The sequence below is a fragment of the Mesocricetus auratus genome, unplaced genomic scaffold (genome assembly GCF_017639785.1).
Source record: "Mesocricetus auratus isolate SY011 unplaced genomic scaffold, BCM_Maur_2.0 Super-Scaffold_100015, whole genome shotgun sequence".
Classification (NCBI taxonomy): domain Eukaryota; kingdom Metazoa; phylum Chordata; class Mammalia; order Rodentia; family Cricetidae; genus Mesocricetus; species Mesocricetus auratus.
In genome coordinates, this window is record NW_024429198.1 from 7,172,674 (window position 1) to 7,194,457 (window position 21,784).

General features: G+C 41.4%; 1 protein-coding gene across 1 annotated transcript in view; it reads left to right on the forward strand.

Annotated features, from left to right (window-relative positions):
* Positions 1-21,784, forward strand: part of Adamts12 (ADAM metallopeptidase with thrombospondin type 1 motif 12) — a 280,702-nt gene that overhangs the window by 200,854 nt on the left and 58,064 nt on the right. Inside the window, exons 14-18 of the mRNA XM_040757649.1 lie at positions 1,493-1,613; positions 6,900-7,144; positions 8,727-8,865; positions 14,239-14,365; positions 18,509-18,719. Of these exons, the coding sequence (XP_040613583.1) occupies positions 1,493-1,613; positions 6,900-7,144; positions 8,727-8,865; positions 14,239-14,365; positions 18,509-18,719 (843 nt within the window). The remainder of the gene's footprint in view (positions 1-1,492; positions 1,614-6,899; positions 7,145-8,726; positions 8,866-14,238; positions 14,366-18,508; positions 18,720-21,784) is intronic.

A 21,784-nucleotide genomic window follows, 5' to 3' on the forward strand; every position in this document is an offset into this window, starting at 1 on the left:
ACTTTTAGGTCGGAAACATTTGAAGAAAAATGTCTGTAATAAACATGTAGAGATTTTTTTCTTGCTATTATTCCTTGGAAAATATGGCATATATGTGTTATAACATATTTAATATAGTAGAACAACTAATTATATGATATTTACATTGTATTAGGTATTAAATTGTTTTTCTTTTATTGAAAATAAATTTTTTTGTCATACAATATATCCTGGTTATACTTTCCCCTCCCTCAATTGATGTCGGTTCCTCTTCTTCTCCCCTTCCCTCATCTCCAGAATACCCTCACTTTGACTTTTCTTTGCTGATTCTACTTCCAATTTCAGGTCTTGAACATCTTTATTTATCCCTTACTGTTTATTTATTCCGATCCGGTTGTGTTTCCCTGTATTTCTTTAGGGGATCTATCCATTTCCTCGTTAAGGACCTCTATAGAATTCATAAAGGCCATTTTAAGGTCTCTGTCTTGTGTTTTAGCCATGTTGGAATATGCAGGGCCTGCTGTGGTTGGATAGCTAGGCTCTAGTGGAGACATTGCCCTGACTGATTTTGATTGTGTTTTTACATTGGTATCTCAGCATCTAGGTTTGGGATGGTTACAGGTCTAAGTGCTGATTTCTGAAATTGTCTTTGTTGGGTGGGTGTCCTGCTCCTTGGTTTCTGGTTCCTTTTTGGACTTTTAGAGACTATGATGACTGTGTGTTACCTCATTTCCTGGCCTGTTCAGTTGGTGTGTTCACAGGGATTGCCTGCTGGTATTGGATGCTGGGTAACTGGGATGAGTTTGGGGAAGAAAGATTGGAGGAGAAGGTTTGTGTAATTCCTTGGGTATGGGGTCAGAGAGGAAAGGGAGACCACAGCAGGTTTCCTGCTACAGAACTGGGAATGAGATTGGGGGTGGGGGCAAGGATCTCAGGAGCAGCTGGAGAGGTGTGTGGATCTGCCTTCAGACTACTTGCTGACCTGGGAGGAGCTGCCCTTGGGATAGCAGAGGGTGACTGCTGGAGTTGGGGTCTAGGATAAAGCAACAAGTGGGGAGAGGGATTTTAGGAAAGGATAGTTTGTGGGATCCACAGGAGGGGTGGGTGGATGTGAGGGAAAGCTGTAGTTGGTGTTCTGTTGCAGCACTAGGGACTAGACTGGAGGATTGTGTCTGGGGGAACAGAGGCGGGGGGGGGTCTACAGGCATCCTCCCTGGTTTTCTAGCAGGTGTGGCTTCTGTATTGAGTGTTATTATTAGCCTAAAGATGGTTTAAAGAATGAAGATGCACATCGCTGATTGTTTTGAGGCCACACCCCGCCACAGTGGTAGAGGGATGGTTCTATTTCTTTTGTCAATAGTAAAATGCTTTGGCTATTCCTGTGTCTGCCACCAGGAAAAGGAAACAAACACCCTGGCTTATGACTAATAAAGTGGGAAAGGAGGAGTCACAGGTAGAGGAAGGTATGATGTCTCCTACTTTGTCATTTATCCCAACCTTTTCATCCCCACAGAGGGTGGGCTGTGACTACGAGATTGATTCTAATGCTACTGAAGATCGCTGTGGTGTTTGCCTTGGAGATGGCTCTGCCTGCCAGACGGTGAAGAAGCTGTTTAGACAGAAGGAAGGATCTGGTAATAAACAAACCCAACTAACTGAAGTCCCTAGTGACTTTGGAAAGCCAAAAAAATTAAAAAATTAATTTCCTTGTTTTTATTTTAAAAATAGCTTGTAAAAATTCAAAATAAAATATATTTCTTATCACTAAGGAATCAACTCCCTTTGGCAGTTATAGGAACAACACTGGTTGCTAAGAAAATACAGGAAGTGTCACACTGACCTGTGGCTACTCGAGGGAGCAGATATCCGTATAGTCTCTAGCAAAGCATCCTGCTTGAGAATATGCATCATAAGAGTGGCAGGATCAAGACAATGACATTGGAAAAAAACAAAAACCAGGCGAGAGATGAGGTCAAAAGATGGGTTCTGTATGTGGAGATGGAGAAGCCAGGATGGAACAGGTGGAAAGGCAGCAGTACTGAGGTGTAGCATCAGGGTCAAAGGAGGCATAAGACAGACATGATCTCCTGCCTGTGACTTCCACACAATGGTCCCTTAGGAGTCTCAGGTAAGCTCTTCTACCTAACATAACCCCACCCCTTTACCCAGGCTATTCCTTTCCTGTATTTAGACTTTACAATATTTCTTCTTTGTGCAGCCTTTTGAGCTACTGGTGAGCCTAGGAGGATGTAGTTGAGACTCTACCCTCACCCCTACCTCACATGCGCTATGAGCCATGTGCATTTACCGCCATTAACAGTAGTTCTCATGGTACCTTGATATCAACCACAATCTCTAGCATGAGAAAGATGAAGATAACTCCTAGTATTTTAATACACTCTGAAACAAGAATTCAGATTAAATAATTATTTAGGGACTAGGAGGTCCTGGGGAACAATGTGGCATTGAAGAAGAGGAAGCATCCAGGAAAGGATGGGTTACCGTACTGGTGCTCAGTCACTGGACTTGGAAGAGTGAAGGAGTCGGATGATGACCAGTGGTTTCCACTGGTCAGGGTGTGGTGGGAATTCATCCTGTAGGTTCTGTAAAAGTGTAGGTGATGGGCATGGGGCATCTAACATGCAAAAAGAAGTCTTGCCAGCTACCTAGAGGTGACATCACAATAGAAAATGGTGATCACTCTCAGATACAAAATGACATTGATTTTCAGAGTCCCAGTAAAGCAGTGTCTCACTCCTAGATGTATTTAGTATGTGGGATGAAGTGCTTAAGTGTGATCCCAAGAGTACTGGGTGTTTTCTTCAATTGATTGCATGACCCATTGCCCCCTTGAAAACATGCTAGTAGCTAGTAGATAACCTAGATTTATCTAAATTCTGTCCTTATCTTTTCATTTTTGACTGTTGACTGATTAAGGTCAAATTGTGAAATGATTCTTGCCCTACCCTTTGGTAATAATACTGGCAGATTGCATTTCCTATCTTCACTGAAAGCTTTATTACGGATGAAGCACATCTTTCTAGTTACTTGCTGAGGGTGAAAACGATTATCCAGTGTATGTCAAACTTATGATTAAGCATCTTGTGGTGGCTACTTTTTTTCTAATATTTTGTAGATATTTTCTATTATTTCAACATGGCCACATTAACCTAAATTGTAAGAAGTCACACTAATAACCTGTTGCTTCTTCTAAGCTCAGCTCATTTCTCCATGAAACCTTTTGCTTTGTTCCCTGCTGTGCTGTACTTCTTACATGATGTCCTGGGTTGTTCTTCCCACATTTTCTCTATTTGACCTTCTAATAGCTTAGGAAATTTGACTTCACTTCTGCTGTTGGTTTATTTTCTTGTTTGTTTTCCTTCTTCCTTAGTCACTTGGGGATGAGAAAGGGAGTCATAAATAGCTTGGCCTGTACCTCTAGCCACATGCTATCACTAAGCCTTTGACATCTCTCTAAGACTCTGTAGTTTCCATTCTTTCTTCTATTTGCCTCTTGAAGCACTTGAGTGGTCTTTGACACCCATGAATTGGTGTCAGGCTTAACTGCCCATGCCTGAGGTTTCTCATAGACCTCTGACCCTCCCCTCTTAGTGCATAAGGGAAGTGCAAAGTTTCCTTGTGGACTGTAGCATGTAGTAAGGTGTGTGTCTACAGACCACAGGGTACTTACCAGATTCCATCTTTGCTTCATGATTAATGAAGTCTGACACAGGAAAAAAAGGCACTGCCTACCATTATTCTACCATGCAAATGAAGCAAGGGCATGCAGCAAAAGAATGATGAAATGAATTTACATTGAATTGGTGTAGTGGATTCTTTTGAAATTCAAAGCTAAAGAGGGGGCTGTATTCATTATACAGTTCTCTGTTTTTATTTTCAAGCTACTCTATGCTGCTGCCACATCTTACCTTATGCTTATTTTTTTACCTTAATGTAATTAGTAACAACAACAACAACAAAAAAGAATTGCTTTGGTTCTTTGTCTCAACCTTGTTCAACTGTCTGTCTCTGTCTCTCTGTCTCTCTGTCTCTTTGTCTCTCTGTCTCTCTGTCTCTGTCTCTCTCTCTCTCTCCCTCTCTCTCTGTGTGTGTGTGTGTGTGTGTGTGTGTGTGTGTGTGTGTGTGATATCCACAGAGGCCAGAAGAGAGCTTCAGGGAGCCAAACCTCAGGCCTTCGGCCTTCTTTAAGGGCAGTATGAGCTCTTAACTACTCAACTATCTCCAACACAGTGGTCCATTTTCATTGGCCTTTGTAGTCCAATGTCCTCAACCTAGGCTTGTTTCTACTGCTTTAGCTCCTGAATGTCAACTTCCTTATCTACTTTATTTTTGTAAACTCAGCTGGTCTTTTCTGACACTGTTCAGCCTCTTGAAATTCTAAGAATCACCACTCTGGACTGTTCCTCTCTCCTTCTTAAGATTCTCTACACTTCTACTTAAATATGTTCTGGTCTTGTTCATACTGACCTGTTTTATCTTGTTTCTGGGAATGAGGATCCATCCTCTCTGAGTACCCTATGACTTTCATATGGCTAACTGGGTCACTTAACTCAGCACCTACAAGATTGGCCTTGACTCCTGCCTCCTTTATTTAACTGTAACCAGTATGTTCTTAGATTTGCATCTTAAATTTTTTGACTGGAGCAGTTACCATAAAATGAATCTTAATTACACACATATACTATGTTTTTCATTTTACTATAAGTGGAGGATGTTTACTATGGGGAAGATGCAAGAAGATTTTTCCTTATCAATCACTTTTCTATTTCTGAGCATTCTGAAGAAGTACAAATAATCACTGAAAGTTTCTATTTTACATTTAGTGTTCTTACATTTCAGTTTATTGATAACTACTTGCCATTTTGAAATTTTCATTCTTATGTGAAAAAATAAAAATCAAACTTATAATGATTTATGTATTATTCCTTTTTCATTTAAAACAAGGAACAAGGTGGTAGGCATAATATTTAACACAAGTTTTTTTCCATGCTGAGTTCTGCAGTTTGAAAGCATTTAATATCCTAAATAAGAAAATAGTTACAGGGAGCAATACCATAAAGGCATTTTTCAAAGTTTCATTAGTTCTAATCACATGAGATAAATGTTTTTTTCCTGAGATAGTGGTTTTAACGAGCTGTAGCAGACAAGTGCATAAAAGTCAAATGGAGCTGAACTGACTCGTGCAAGACTCATGTAGCATTTGCCTACCACCATAGAGCAACCTAGGCATGTTCAGGTGCCAGAGATGAGCGTTGTAGCTCAGGTGCCAGAGACAAGCGTTTTATTAGTCACACCTTTGCACCATCATTACAGATACCTGAGAGAAAACTACTTAAGGGAGGACAAATTTATTTTGGCTCAGGGTTTTAGGGATTTCAGTCCATTCTTAACAGACTTCACTGTTTATGAGCAGAAAATGGCAGAATGTCATGGCAACAGGTACATGTGACAGAAACTGTTAATCATATGATGATCAGATTTCCACAGTACACCCTCCTGTCATCTACTGGCTCTAGCTAGCCCCTACCTCCTACTTTTTACTTCAGCCTAATAATGCCACCAGATTAAGTTAGAGATATTACGATCCATCACTTCTCTGAGCCTATCAGCTGGAACCCAAGCCCAGAGTACATGAGCCTGTACACACACACACACACACACACACACACACACACACACACACACGAGCACACTTGGTGAGTTGACAGGATAATCAGTGCCTTAGAAAAAAATGAACTCTTCGACTGGTACATCTGAGAGCATCATCACCCATCATCCTTCAGTTCCTATTACTTGTACAGGTGAGATTCAAAGGAGTTAAATGAACTGATGAAATTCACAGAGATAATGCACAAACTGGAACACAAGACCATCTTAAAGCCCACGCTCCTGCCGGGCGTTGGTGGCGCACGCCTTTAATCCCAGCACTCGGGAGGCAGAGGCAGGCAGATCTCTGTGAGTTCGAGGCTGGGCTGGACCGATAGCCTCCAAAACAATACAGAGAAACCCTGTCTCGTAAAACCAAAAAAAAAAAAAAAAGCCCACGCTCCTGCCATCCTATAAAGTCATGGTTCTGAGGAAGCATAAACATAGGAGCATAACGAGCTGGTGAATAGAGGCAACCACTAAGTGTCCGTTTCTTCTCTCACTGGTGTGCCTCCTACCATGGCAACCATTTAACAGAAGATTGCAGCTAGAGTTGATCAATACTTTAAAATAGATATGTGTTTTCTTTTCCAGAAGCCCAGATAGGACTATTGAAAATAAGTTATAAATGTGTAATTTTACAAACACAGGAGGAAATGAGGAGTGACGGCTTCCTAATGACTAGAATTGTGCGATGGTGTAGAAAGCAGGCCTCAGAACTTAGGTTTTCATCATGGGCTGATTGAAGCAATCCAGGTAGCAATCAATTCAAGATTCCCCCCCAGGAGTTCTTAATGAATGGAAGCTTGGGATAAATTATATCTAAGAATCTATTTTTTACCTGATGGTGATGATGGGGAAGAAAAGTATGCAGTCTGTGCATTGCTTGGGAAAGCTAATCTAATGGGAAGAATTATATGGGAAAGGAGGAATGTCAGTAGGAAACTAGCTTGCAGCTCAGACATTTTGAACCATTCACACAGAATCACAGAAAAATAAATGCTGGGTGAACAATAAACCCTCAGAGTCCCATCTGTATTACCTATTGTCACTGAACTGTTTACATGTCATGAAGCTGCTGAGAATTCTGCTCGTGGCTAATCCCTTTCTAGGTCTTCATAGTTGGTGCTTCTGCCCATCCCAGTGGCCACTCAGCACGGGCACCGAAGGATGGAGATGCTGAGAAGAGGGTACAGGCTCTACTAACAGAGAAGCCAGCATGCCTCCTTCACTGTTGTCTCTTTTGTCCTTAGGTTATGTTGACATCGGACTTATTCCCAAAGGGGCGAGGGATATAAGGGTAATGGAAATCAAGGCAGCTGGAAATTTCCTGGCCATTAGGAGTGAAGATCCAGAAAAGTATTACCTCAACGGAGGGTTTATTATCCAGTGGAATGGGAACTATAAACTGGCAGGGACTGTCTTCCAGTATGACAGGAAAGGAGATCTGGAGAAGCTGATGGCTCCAGGCCCCACGAACGAGTCAGTGTGGATCCAGGTAATTCTGAGGAGAAGGGAGCTGCGGACCAGTGTGTCTGCTAGCGTCCTTCTCATTTCCTTCCCCAGCTACGTAACAGAGGACGTTAACTCTGAATCATTAGTTTCCTTAACAAAGAACAGGGAGGGAGAAAGATGCTTGCGCTGTTTCTGCTTTGTTCTTTAGAACTGCTAAAGCCCCAGGAACAAAATTCAGAACCTCAAAACCAAGCACCGAGAGGTTTGGATTTAGTTCGCATCCCTTCCTCGTGTGTCTAAATTGTCTCAGTGTGGCTTTCCAGCAGTGGTAATGAACTGAGGTGTCAGGTAGTGTTTGCCTTAGTGCAACTCTTGGAACAAGGAGCGATTCTGTTAGAGTCCGTGCATCAAAGGTTTTGTCTTTGTTAGGAACATAACTGTAGAAGATAGGATGACTGTACTGGGTGCGTTAAGGTAAGCTGGGAATGTGAGATGGACCAACCGAGTCAGATTTAGCCAAATTCTAAAACCAGAGGGAGGTAAATTCCGAGTCAGAAGGCCGAAGATTCTTAGAAAATGGGGGGTAAGGTTTCCATGAACATTTTTTTGTTGTTCAAGAACTACTATACATGCCAGGAGGTGGTGGTGCACGCCTTTAATCCTAGCTCTCGGGAGGCAGAGGCAGGCGATCTCTGTGAGTTCGAGGCAGGGCTGGATCGACAGCCTCTAAAACAATACAGAGAAACCCTGTCTGAAAACCAAAAAAAAAAAAAACCAAAAAAAAAACAAGTCAGCCTAATCTCCTCTGATAGAAGGAACTTTACTAACACAACAACTGTAATACAAATTAATATCTGAGTGCTGACTTCATGTCATGCAATAATCTCTTTGTGTAGATGTGTTTGCTATACCCCTTATGAGAACCCCATCAGTAGATACTTCTTAGGTTTGTTTTGAACATAAAGCAACGTAGGCACTTGCTCATATTCACAAAGACAGTAAGTACCCAGTGCATAAGGTGACCTATTGGCCGAATCCGACAGTGAGATGTCTATATAGTTAAAATTCCCCATTTACAGGGATGGAAATTTCTATGATATTTCAGCCAATAAACAACAGAGGGAGACTGTACAAATGCAGATGGCAAAAGTAGATGTGACAGACAAATGTGGACAGACATAGCTGAAAAGCCCGTTAGTGGCCCCCACTGTAATACATGCTTCTTTAACTACTTCTAAATGAGAGACAGTCTGTAATGTTTTGTGTACATGTCCATGTATGTGCATGTACGGGTAGGTGTGCAGATATCCCAGAGGTCAGTGTCAGTTGGGTTATGTTTCTCATGGCTTGCCTTATTTTATTTGACTTTTTTTTAGACAAGTCTCCCACTAAATCTGGAGCTTGCCCACTCCATTAGACTGACTGGTGAGCAAACCCCAAGGACCCTCCTGTCTTTGCTTCTCTAGTGCTGGGATTATAGCCTCATGCCCCATCCCTGGCTTTTGCCATGGGTGCACAGCAAACACTCTTAACCCATCTCCCTAGCTTCGGGGTGTCATTTTTAAGTGACTGGTTTACAACCGACCCTCCTGACGGTTTGACATGACAACTCTCTTGCATTTTAGCTCCTATTCCAAGTGACTAACCCGGGTATAAAGTATGAGTACACAGTTCGGAAAGATGGCCTTGACAATGATGTGGAGAAGTCGCTCTACTTCTGGCAGTTTGGCCGCTGGACAGAATGCAGTGTAACTTGCGGCACAGGTGAGGAACAGCTGCTTTCGCTCGGAAACCCCACCGGCTTCAGAGTAGGCTGAGAGGTGATCAAAACCTGTGGTTTTCCTTATGTGCCTGCCGATCTTCAGAGTTTCACAGAGGTATCCCAGAGACCCCTCTGAGCAGCAAAATGGGGTGGGACTTAAGGAAGGAGAATTTAGACTACATCTCACTGGTCTGCTTCCATCACATGGGTACCAGCAAAGGGAGACTAGGAAATACGAGGACAGTTGCCCAGCACAGGCGTGGTCTGTGTGATGGGCTATCTTTGCCAAGGCCCATGAAGGCAGAAGCCACGCCTGTTGGCACGTGGGTTCTCACTCATTTCAAAGCTTTAAAAAGAGTGTCGGATGTGGAAGCTTCCTTTCTGTGCCTGTCTTTGTACCGCACTTGAGTCTGTTCTGGAACTTCTTGCCTCTTTCCTAAGTCTACTGCCTGTAAAACCAGAGCACCTGCATAGCAGACATTCAAGGTGTGTCGTGTAGCAAAATAAACCAAAATGAAGGACAGAACATGCCAGGAAGCCATTCTTATCCTCCACAGGCTTCCTCCTTACTCTGCTTGGCCTCCTTCCTTGCTTCCCTACCCTTAAGAAACAATTATAGAACATGGTCCAGAACCAGACAATTGGATCATGCATAACCTAGCTCATAAATAATTCTTCTTTCTCAAACTTAGCATGGAAAACTAGGTATAACTTTTATAGCTGATAAGAATAAAATGTCTACTTTAAAAAGAGTTTTAGTTGTGTGGATGTGGAAATGGTGTTCCATGTTTGCTCAAGTGCCTGCAGATGCCAGAGATGTTGGATCTCTGGAACTGGAGCCATAGGGCAGTCGTGAGCCACCTGATGTGGGTACAGAAACCTGAACTTGGATTTTCTGCAAGAGCAGGACACACAGAGCTGAACCATCTCTCTAGCCCCTAAAATGTTCATTTTTAATATGTTTTATATACTCTTTAATAACTTCATGCATGTATATAATGTATTTTGATGATGCATGTATACATGCATAAGGTTTAGAAACTTAAACTAGAAATCAATCTAGGTCAGTGAGGTCAGTGGCAGAATCTGGCAACTATTACACAAGTGATTGTAGACAATCCATCCTTGAATCCCATGGCTGCCTCTAGCATTGCCCTGGCCTGTGGCCCAGCATGGGCCAGGCTCCCAGAGAAGCAAAGGCAATTTTAGCAGGAAATAAATGGGGGTATAAAATACTTTCCCCGAGGATTCATGAGAAGAATGAAGTCACTGTGAATGTATTTCCAAGTACATTTTCAGCCTGTGATTCCCTCTTAGTCTCAGCTCTCTGGGAAGTTCATATTTAAACTTAAATTCTTTGTCCCAGACCTCACATAATGAAACCTACCTACTACCAATTACCAGAGCCTCTGCCGAGAAGCAGAGCCTCCTCCACCCTCTTATGTTTCAAGATATAACCATCTCAGGTGCAACATTTTAGAGCACGGGGACAAAGAGCTAGTGGCTGGATTTGAACTTAAAGCTACATCTGAAGTTAGATATGGAATAGGACATCCATAACTGATGTCCATTAGTCATTTGGTTTTGTTACAGCATGATCCTTTAGCACCTCTCCTGCCTGGTTGGGTAAACGTCATTCTGATTATAAAGCCTGAATAGGATGTTCATGGTGACCATGCCTAATGAAGTTTCAGGGAGATCTCTGGCTCTAGCAGAGAAAATCATGACTACCTACTTTACTACCCAAGGAACACAGAGGATGAGACACTGATGTTCATACAGTGTATGCCATGTGAAATACAACGGCAGGAGATAGAACAATGAATCAGTGGCTATTCATTTTTATCTTCAGTTCAAACTTTCCACATTATAAAAATATACAGTAAAATAGGAAAAGAACGGAATGCACAAGGGACCAAAAGGTGGGAGCAGAACCACCAAAACAGGAGACGGGGGGTGGATACCACAGAAACAGTAATATAGCAGCATCCCTTATGTCTCTTAGGCTGGTGTCTCCCAAGTAGAAACAGTGGATAGTTAAAATTGGAGAAAGTTTTGTTTCATCCTGCTCAAACAAAACCCTCAAGACACTTCTTAATGCAAGACTTTATAAAGATAATAAAACTGTTTATCAAGGCAGGTTTAACATATGCCAGCAAGTGAAGATGAAATTAGTATACCACATGCACTTACCTTGCCAGTGAACTTGTGATGGTGGCTACGTGGGGCGCCACTACATGCATCGAAGGAGGAAGCGGAGATCTAATTCAGCTGTGCATCATGAATCATGGTGGCTAATCTAATGGTCTCTTGTTCTGCTGGTCTCCTAAGATCCACTGCTTTTTTTTTACCCTGTGCAGCCTGCAGAGATTAAGCCCTCTCTTATTTATAAGCTTTCAGTTTTGTTCTCTAATATTACAATTGCACCCAGTTTCTCAGTTGGTGCCATGCTTAGTCGGTGTGCTCTGTGGAATGCTGAATGCCTGCCTTACCTGTTAGCTGCTAAGTGTTGTTGGATTTTGTCGGCTTTTCTGGTCTTCCTTAATTGTGTGCTTCACCTGACTTACATGTAGTGGCTACAGGAAGGAAATCAAAATTGAGTTAGAAAACTGACTTTGCTTAATTTTCTGAATGGTTCCTTCACAGGACAGAAACATTTTCTCTTTAACACTTTCAAATATTCTTCAAGCATAGTCAGTTCTGTTACTCAAATTTTCCACTCTTTTTTTGAATCAAAGTTTCATCTAACATAACAATTAGTTTATGAAATTATGTAATCATGTCCCTGGCATTCCAATGGGGAAATGATACTGACTTCAGACTCATTGATGGAATATGTAAGCAACAGCTAATGATAAAAATCAAGCATATTAACTCATGTCTAATCAATTGTTGAAGTCAGTTCAAGTCACTGAAGTTTTTTAGCTGGAACAGATGAATTGTGGAATTGAGCGCTTGCTCATGTAAAGTAAGAAAATTGAATTAAGAGTATAGAAACAGATTTAAGTGGACTGGATTAAGTATCCTCTATATCGCAATCTCAGAGTGTGTGTTCACCCTTGTTCTCAAAATCTACAGTAAGCAGAGGGAACTGATACCCCATGAATACATGTTATATATAACATACATTGTATATAGCGAGAGCACACTCTTCTCTCTCTACATATACACATAATATAAGTGCTGTGAGAATATTTACTCTCTCTCTCATAGTGGTGGGATACAAGCTTTCCTTGAGTGAGTTTTGTGTTGTGGTTAGGTAGATATGAATTCATTGTTCAAAGAACAGAGAGCCAAAGAAGGAGCTAAGGGAGACAAGAAAATAAATGAGATCAATATTCCATGGGAACTGAAGTTGAAAGTTGGTAGAATAAGTTGTACTTAACAACAGAAATGGCTATCCAATCCTCACCCTTTCCTTCTTCCTGTGAAGTTAGTGCTATTCCTTTGTGCTGGTATTTATGAAGGGCTTTTTAGTGATAAATCTATTGAGTAACAGAATTGTCATCATTTCACATATTAACATTATTTTACATGCAGTATTAGAATTGTAATTTATGTGATAATGTGAACTTTACCTTGTACTGATATTATTGTCACTTGAGTAGGTGTAAAGAAAGAGATCTTATTTGGTACTTCAAAGATTGAGTCGATACTACACCCAGTCCGTTTAGATAATGTGTTTAGTCACTGCCTGAATCCTCTTCAGTCTTTTCAGTTTTGACATTTTGGGAAGGCTGCATTCCTGTTTGCAAAGCTAAATCTTCCTTTGTTTTATCTAATTCATCCTAAACTGAATTTTCAATTAAAAACATCTTAAATAAATTAACTCAATAGCAGACTCAAGTTTTAAAATCCCATTGTTGAGACTATAACAAACTGTCACTGTTCTTGCGTTTTCTTTTTCACGAGCAACTTAACTTTTTCTTCTTTCGAGGTGCATTTCTTTCCAAGAGAACAAGTTGTAAATCACGTGTTACAGGTTTCAAATCAAAGCACTTAATTGGCCTCATACCACTAATATTCAGTATTATTTATCAAGCATTTTCAAAGGGATTTGCAATCTTCTGGAACCAGCATTTGTGTGTGTGTGTGTGTGTGTGTGTGTGTGTGATGTGTGTGTGTGTGTGTATATGTGTGTAAATGTGTGTCAGGAGTCAGTTCTCTTGTTACTTGAAGTGGGCTCTGGAAATCAAATTCAAGCTGCCAGGCTTGGTTACAAGTGCCCCACCTTGGAGAACCATCTCACAGGTCTGATTTCCAGCTTAGAAGTGGGAGTTTCAGTAAATGTCTTCAGATTAGAAATATTGTAGTGCAATGACATCACACAGGTTTATTGGCATCCTTACTTAGTAAACTTTCTTTGGGGGCAGTATTCAGTTTTTTTAAGAACAAATGACAAGCCATGGATTTTTTTCACAGAAAAATCATGGTCATTTAGATATAGTCTAAGCTCATAGTTTCTGAATTTGCAGTGTTACATAGTAGTAATTACTCTTAAAAGCAGGACCTGATTCTACCCTCTCCACTAGAGCTATTACAATGGCCCATGTTAAAGAGAGCTGCTACTATTCCAAAATTGGATCCCAGACTAATGAGTATGCCACTGAAGAGTAATAGTCTAAGTGTTTCGTTTTTACTCTAAACTACTAAGTTCATTATTGTAAAGGAGATAATATCACTCAGAGACCCCATCAAGAAACAGTTGGAACACAGGAGAAATCAAGGAAGGTAATTCATGCCCATGAATCCCGTGAAACAAGGATACTATCCATAGGCCAGAAAAATTAGGAGAAGGAGCAGTTAAATAAAAAGATAGCACCCAATTTCCAGACCTTGACACCACAGTCATCTGTAAGATCACTTCCAAGAGTTCAGAGCAGGGCAATGGGAGGAACAGGGTAGGCCTGGAAGGAAGGAAGAAGAGCAGCCCAGGAGAGAGGAGATGAAAGAAATCATCAGAGCCAGTGTAAACTCCAGCTAAGATAGGTTGGACTGGACTGGAGAAGGGAAGAGAGCTGGCACTCATTCCATCCATACGGGTAATTCTTCAGTATGAGAAACCATCTCCACTTGGTGTAATAACCGCCACCACTTCACCATCTCACAGGTTGGGAGAGTAAGGCATTTGTACAAGGCATACAGAGGATGGAAAAATCTCTAATCTGTTTGGCCTCTGAGCTAGGGAGACTCAAATGATTACAGTGATTCAATAGAGACAACTCAAATGTCTGGAAGTTGGAACCATCTGGAAGCTCAACTGGGCTGGAACCATCTACTCTAGTCTCTCTCCGGGGCCTCCCTGAGGACATGAGCTTTCTATACAATAGCATTCACATGGGTTCAGAAGTCAACATGTATGGTTCTTTCCCCAGGTATCCGGCGCCAGACTGCTCACTGTGTCAAGAAGGGCCATGGGATAGTGAAAGCTACCTTCTGTAACCCAGAAACACAGCCCGGTGGGAGACAGAGGAAGTGCTATGAAAAGGATTGTCCACCCAGGTAACCCTTGACGACAGGAAGCTGAACCTCCGTGTGTCGCCTGCCCAGACCACTAATTTAATTGTGTTCCAATGCTCCATGGTAATTGTGGGCTGTGTTGCTAAAGTAAATGTAGGAGAGCTGGTGAGCTGGGAAAGGTTTCTTTGGCTGTGCTGTCAGCCTGTGGCATGCTGTGACGACGTTTTTCTTTCCAGAGAGCAATTCTTCTTACAGTGTTGATGTACTGTATGTTCTTATTTGCTAAGGCTCAATCTCACGCTGTTGAAGATAATGTACACAGAGTTCACCCAGAAGCTGTTTAACTACCAGGCTGAGTTTTCCAAGGGCAAGTCCCCATTGGATCTAGAACTTTCGCATACTGGCACTCTGAACTGACCTTGTCCACTCTCAGTTCAGGCTTCCCCAAAGGGACTTGGAATGCAGGCTGTTGTCTGGGCTGGGGATGCAGTCAAGAGCCTCACCGGGACTTGGTCTCCCAGCTACCGTCCACAGAATCCTTCCCATCCCTGAGGTTTCCTAGTAGTCTGGCATTTCATTGTCTCTTGGATCTGAGAGAGCATGCCAGAATACAGTAAAGGATATTCTCTTCTCCTGCCATGCTTCTTAGGCTAACCTTATAGATAGGACTTTATGATCCACAGCAAAAGTTAAGAAAGGTCCAACTGCACAGTCTCCTCTCATGCAGTCAGTCATGTATCCTTGGCATATGGAGTGGAATTGCTGATGCACTTACACAGGAGTCGGGTACTAGATAGCCACTGTGTAATCCCATTCAGAACAAATGTGACATCCAGAGTCAGGGTTTCTTGACAGCAGATGATCCGACTGTCTGCAGAGCTGTCTCTGCTGCTGGGGCAGCACATCTGACACACCTTGGAGAGTAGTTATCCCCCAGAGTCTGCTGTTGTGTTGAGAACATAATTCCCTCCAATTCTCTCTAAACAATTTGAAGATTGTACTTGAGGAAGAAGAGAAAAGCATAACCAATTGGACAAATCCTTTAAGATATTGTCATTGGATGACATTTTTACTTCAATTTAAGCTATGTTTCCCTTTGTTAGTATCTGTTTCCTAAGGTACTACTGGATTATTCTTTCTTTTCATTATTTGAGACTATTTTTATACATGATTAATGCTAGGGGACCAGCTTGCAGTTGCTAAAGATCAACAAAATTGACAGGTCAAATCTGAGATGGCTTAGTTCACACTCAAGCTAATTGCACAGCCTTCAAAAGATGATACTAATAAATCCAATTACAACTTCTCTTCTGGCTCTGAAGTAAAAAGTTTGCCCTTATTTTATATCTAAGAATAGGTGAGCACACAAATATATATGTGCTGGCATTTGCATACACATATACATACACACAATACATTTAAAACCAGTGATATGTGCACTTAAGCAATTACTTGACTTCAGCTAGTTGGTTTTCTTAAATTTATTTAAAAAATTATTTTTGTTGCTGTGCTATATATACATATAATCTCTTATTACTATATTTGTTTACTTCATTATAGAGACTAAAATCTTTAGCAAGGGTAACAAAGTCACAAACTGGTCAGGCAAGGTGGCACATACTGTAATTCATACCAAGACTCAAGAGAAAGAGGAAGAGAATGAGTTGAAACTACACAGTAAGACTTATCCCTTTAAAAAGAAAGACAAGGAAGGAAAGAAGGAAGGAAGAGGAAGAGAGGAAGGGAGAGAGGGAGGGAGGGAGGGAGGAAAGGAGGAAGAGAGGGAAGGGAGACAGCAAGGCAGTCTAAGAAAAGGTATCAACAAAGTGAAAATTGATAAGCAAACAGGAAAGTCTGAGTCTAAGAACTATTTATTTATTATTTTAGAAACTTGAATTCTAGGATCAAGGCATCAGCACTTAGTCTGGTGAGGCCTGTCTTGCTGCATCTTCACACAACGGCTGAAAAGACAAGAGAGATGAAATGTATCCCCACCCAATAGAAGAGTGGAGGGAAGCAAATCTATTCCCACAGGCACAGTTTATAGTAGCATCCATCCATTCATAAGTGTTCTGTCCTCATGACCTAAACACTCTCTTTAGGCCTCACCTCCCAACACTGGTGCATTGGAGATTTAGTCTCTAAGTCATGAACTTCAGGCAACACATTTTGGTCACAGCACAAGTGCATGATCACTCCATGAGGACTATAGAGGAAACTCCAGAAAGAGAAAACACGAAGAGCCATTATCACTCTGTTATAATACAACTGAAAGCCCTGTAGCAAGTAATTAGATAAATTAGGCTTTCAGTCAGCTCAGATTAGTGCCTTTCCAGAGTGACATTTTATATATTCACCAATCTGCCTTGCCTCCCTTGGAAATGTCAGAGGTAGGGCAAAGTGATTAGATTAATACAGTGGGCATTAATTTGCTTTCACATCGCACTGTCAAGTATTAGCTCTTTATTCACACAAGGCAACCAGAATTAAACACCAAAGAATAAACCAGTGATCTTAATTATGTGCTAAGTGAAGAAAATAATAGAATTGAGAAAGAGCTTTCTTCTACAAACTTTAACTTGAGGTAAAATGTATGAAAACCAAAAGGAGTGCTACCCATATAAAAATAAAGTGTAGTAAATAAAAATAAATCCTCACAATCACCAAAACTGAATACTGTCTTAAGACCAGGAAACCTTCTCTAGGTCAAGGTTGCAGGACTTCCCATAATGTGCTATTTTCCTGTGAAAATAGAAATGTCCCCTTTTATTATTGCTTGGGAGCTTATAAGGAAGAATTGTGTATCCACAGGCAATGGTGGACCCAAACTACACCGGGAGAAGAAGAGATTAGTTCTGTTTTCTGTGCTGGAGAAGATTTGCATAATGATAGAGAAAGAAGAAACAAAAGAGGTCCAGTAGGGACCCCTGCCATTTTCCAAAATACTTCATCATAGCCATGGGGCCCATCCTGAAACATTCAATAAATCACTTGTAAACAACTTTCCCATCAGCTTGTCCTCAGAGAATCCCAAATATTAATTTATTAGGCTGTTCAGCTTCTTAGGAACTGCTGAGATGGAAGAAATTATCTTATTTAAGTTAGCTTTCTCCTTTATCAAGTGAATAAGTGAAACTGAACAAGCAGACTGCAGAAGATTGAAGGCAAAATGAAGGCAATGGGCTAGACTTCATATCGCCAAAGTCGCAAAAGGGTTGTGCTTGTATCTGTCTCATGGTGGTACAGGAAAACATTTGACTAAGAGCCAGGAGACCTAAAGAACAGTTGAATAGTATGACTCCACACCTGCAGTCAAAATACCAACACATCACAAGTGATGGGTGGGCTCTATGCTCTTTACTTTGCATGAATTGCTATTTTGTTTAATCCACAATACTGATGAAGTCATTATGCTGCCCTCACTAAACAGATAACAAGTGAGGCTTAAAGTTGGTTGAAGTTGCACAGCAGAACCTTGGACCTCAATTTTCTTGGCTTAAAATTTGAGCATACTTTTCCCATTAGAAGACATTCTTTTAAAGTAAAATTTAAATTTTATGTGTGCAAATGATTTGCTTGATAGTATGTATGTACAGCACTTGTGTGCCTTGTGTCCTTGGAGGTCAGAATATGGCACTAGGGTCCTCTGGAACTGGAGTTACAAATAATTGTGAACTAGCATGTGGGTGCTGGCAATTGAACCTAGGTCCTCTAAAAGATCATCAAGTTCTCTAAAATATCGGGCCATCTTGCCAGTCTTCCAAATATGTTTTTTTAAAGTAACTGCATATGCCAGATTCTCTACTGGGCTCTGGGGTTTATAATTGAATGAGTCACACTGACTTTGTCCACAGAAAACATTCACAGAGCTTGCTTCATCTCCAGGAACCTGGCAGCTTTGTAATACATGCCTGCCTACTTTCTCTCCCAGTGGTTGAATGAACATGCATCTACTCTCCCAATTGAATGAATGTACATCAGTAGTGGCCTTGCCAGCGAACTTGTAACAGTGGCCACATCCTCAGGTGTAGAGATGACCCATGGATAAGGTAGAGGCAGCAGTCTCCAGCTCTCTTGGGTCAAGGAAAGCACTGTGGTCACTGCTACAAGTTCACTGGCAAGGCAAGATGCCACTACATACATCTACTGTTGATGATCTCCTCACATGTCCATGTCTGCCTGCAGGTGGTGGGCAGGGGAATGGGAAGTGTGTTCGACGACTTGTGGACCCTATGGAGAAAAAAAGAGAACCGTGCTGTGCATCCAGACCATGGGCTCTGATGAGCAGGCTCTCCCAGCTACAGATTGCCAGCACCTGCTGAAGCCCAAGGCCCTGGTTTCCTGTAACAGAGATATTCTGTGTCCATCAGACTGGACAGTGGGCAACTGGAGCGAGGTAAGAGAGGTTGAAGGGATGGTGATATTACACCTGTTTAATTAGCCTCTTACTCATTCTTCCAAAATGGCCCAGCATAAAATTGCCTACCATACAGCACCCATCACACCTGGCTTGCTTCCTGCATTTCCTGTGTCCAGCCTTGCAGGATCCTATCCTCCCTTGCTGAGTGGGCAGCTATCTATGAGGGATCAGGTGGACCTCACTAATATAGGCTCATGACCACTAATCGATTCATTACTGGGATATCTGCTGACCCATTGTTAGGCTATTGTAGCAAACTAAAGCCACATACACATATTACAGCACCTGAAGTCAGGCTGTAAAACACTTGGCAGTTCACTGTTGTCTAATGAACCCAAAGGAGTGTTACTCTGATGGCAAAATGGGAAACACATTTGATTCAGAAACTTCAAATCATTCATCTACTCAGCATGCATTTGGGATATCTGTTAGTAGTTCATAAAAACAAATTAGCATTGCATTTTCCACAAATTAACTTCATCTAATTTATGGGTATAATTAGAAATCAGAGGGCTTAAAGGTTATGTGTCACCGTGAAATCTGAGTTCATCAGGACTTGCCGTGCCCCAGGGTGACCCTAGAGAGGCCAGCTCTTCTTTCCTCAAGATACCAGGTGTCTCCAAAGGCCCTGTTTCTGTTTCCCTATGTGCATTTCCGTTATGACCTAAGGAACAGCCAGACAGTAAATGCCCTTTAGAAATGAACACATCAGAATTTTAAGGACAATACTGACTTCATTGTATGTGCTTTGAAAAAAAACACTTTTTGCACTTATTTATTGTGTATGTGTACACATGTGCTGTGACACACTTATGGAGGACACAGAGCAACTGTGATTGGCATCATTTCTATCTTTCCACCATGTAGGTTCCAGGGATGAAACTCAGGTCATCAGGCTTGGTAGCAAGTACCTTAACATCCCACTGGTTCCTGTGCAATTTCTTGAAATACTGAACGCTTCCTATCACAATGGCCAGAAATCTTCAGAGATTTCTTAAGGATTTATTTTCAGGGAAGTGGAAAATATTTGGTGCAGGAGAATATTATGGACAAATAACTAGAATAAACATTGATGAATAAGTAAGCAATATACTCAACCGAGATAAAACATTTGTGTTAAAAAGTTTAATTATGGCCGGGTGGTGGTGGCGCACGCCTTTAATCCCAGCACTCGGAGGCAGAGGCAGGCAGATCTCTGTGAGTTCGAGGCTGGGCTGGACCGACAGCCTCCGAAACAATACAGAGAAACCCTGTCTCGTAAAAACCAAAAAAAAAAAAGTTTAATTATGAATAAAGATTTCTTGAGTAGAGTATAAAGATGCTCTGAAAATGTTATCTAAAGAAGAAGTCTAAATTCTGCATCAATAAAATTATCCTTTCTGAAGATACTTACTTGAAAGCAGGGTACTGGTGTGAACTGAACATCTTTGATAACCTTCCCAAGATATTTGTGATGATGTAACTTCTAGTTCTGTGCAGGCTGTTCCAGTGGATATGTGGGCTAACGTGAAGAAATGGAAGTAGTGGTCCCTAGACTGTGAAAGCTTTCTATCAAGTGGGAGGCAAGGGATAAAAAGTTGGGGCAGTAGCGGGGAGATGGGCAGTAGAGGAAGGCAATGAAGGTGCATGTACTGATAGCATTTCTAGCAGTTAATACAAGCAAACTGTGGATGTGTGCCCTAGTACATCTGCAAACTTCAGTGGCAAGTCAGAACGTCCCCCTGCTATTCTTGGGAAGGAGCAACCATAGCATGCATTTGGCCTGATCTGCTCACCACCAACGTAGACTGCTGTAAATTACAGTGTTGTCAAAATGAGGTTGAATGGGGTATTGTGACGGACCCATTAAATTTGTTTACCAAAAAATGTGTTGGCTGCATCCAAAACACTTAATAATTCTTGTCATGTTGAATTTGCTAATTGCCAGAATCCCAGGGCTTTCTCGAAAGGCTATAATTGCGGATTTGGCTGAGGATACCTTCCTTCATCCATGTGTGTGGAATATAATAACCTGCCTTAGCTGGGAAGCAAGAGACCAAAAGAGTTGGCATGAGGTGACAAGTACTAGTGTCTGTGGTTCCCCAAGCAGGCCATTGTGTAGGTGATTGACAGTAGATGTGGAATCCAGATTCTCGCTTTTTCTTGGCAGTGCTGAGCAGGAGTCAAGCTGGCACCTTTATTGGGAGATGTAGGCTAAGGGCCTGTAGGTAAATCAGCACCAGTAGATTCATTGGATACATTTTCTTTCCTACTCCTATTGTTGTTAACCCTCAATGAGCTTTGCTGAAATAGATAAAAATAAACGTCTTGACATTCTAACTATGCCAAGATACCTTTGTGTAGTTTTATACGTATATGTATTTTTATTAAAATTTACTTATTTTATCTAAATTTCTTTCTTATTAAAAATAGAATCTATTCCATACAATATACTCTGAACACAGTTTATTCTTCCTCAATTCCCTCTATATCCTTCTCACCTCCCCTCCCACCCAAATCTATACACTTTCTCCTACAAAAACAAACCTAACAGGCATCTAAAAATAAAGTAAAATAAAAACAAACCAGAATAGGACACAACAAACTAAAGCATGTAATTTGATCATATGCTCCCTCTCCAACCCCCAGATCCTCTCCACCTCCCAACCCTACCAATTTCATGTTCTTGCTGCCATAAAACAACAACAACAAAAAAAAACAAAGCTCAAAACAAACAAAAGAAAGCAAATAAAGCAAAAAATTCCAAAACAAAACAAACAGCACACACAGAAAAAATGTGGAGTTTGCTTTGTGTTGGCCAAGTACTCCTGGGCATGGTGCCTTCCCTGGAGTGTGGTTGATATACCCAGTGACACCACATTGGGGAAAACTGATTTTCCCTTGCCCATCAGAAATCAATTACAAACAATGTCCTGGGTAGAATGAGACTTTTGTCCACTTCCTCTTCTCAGTTCTGAGAGTTTGTCTGGCTTGAACCTGTGTGGGTCTTGTGCGTGCCGCCAGTCCCTGTGGGTTCACACAGCATCGGTCCTGTTAGGGCT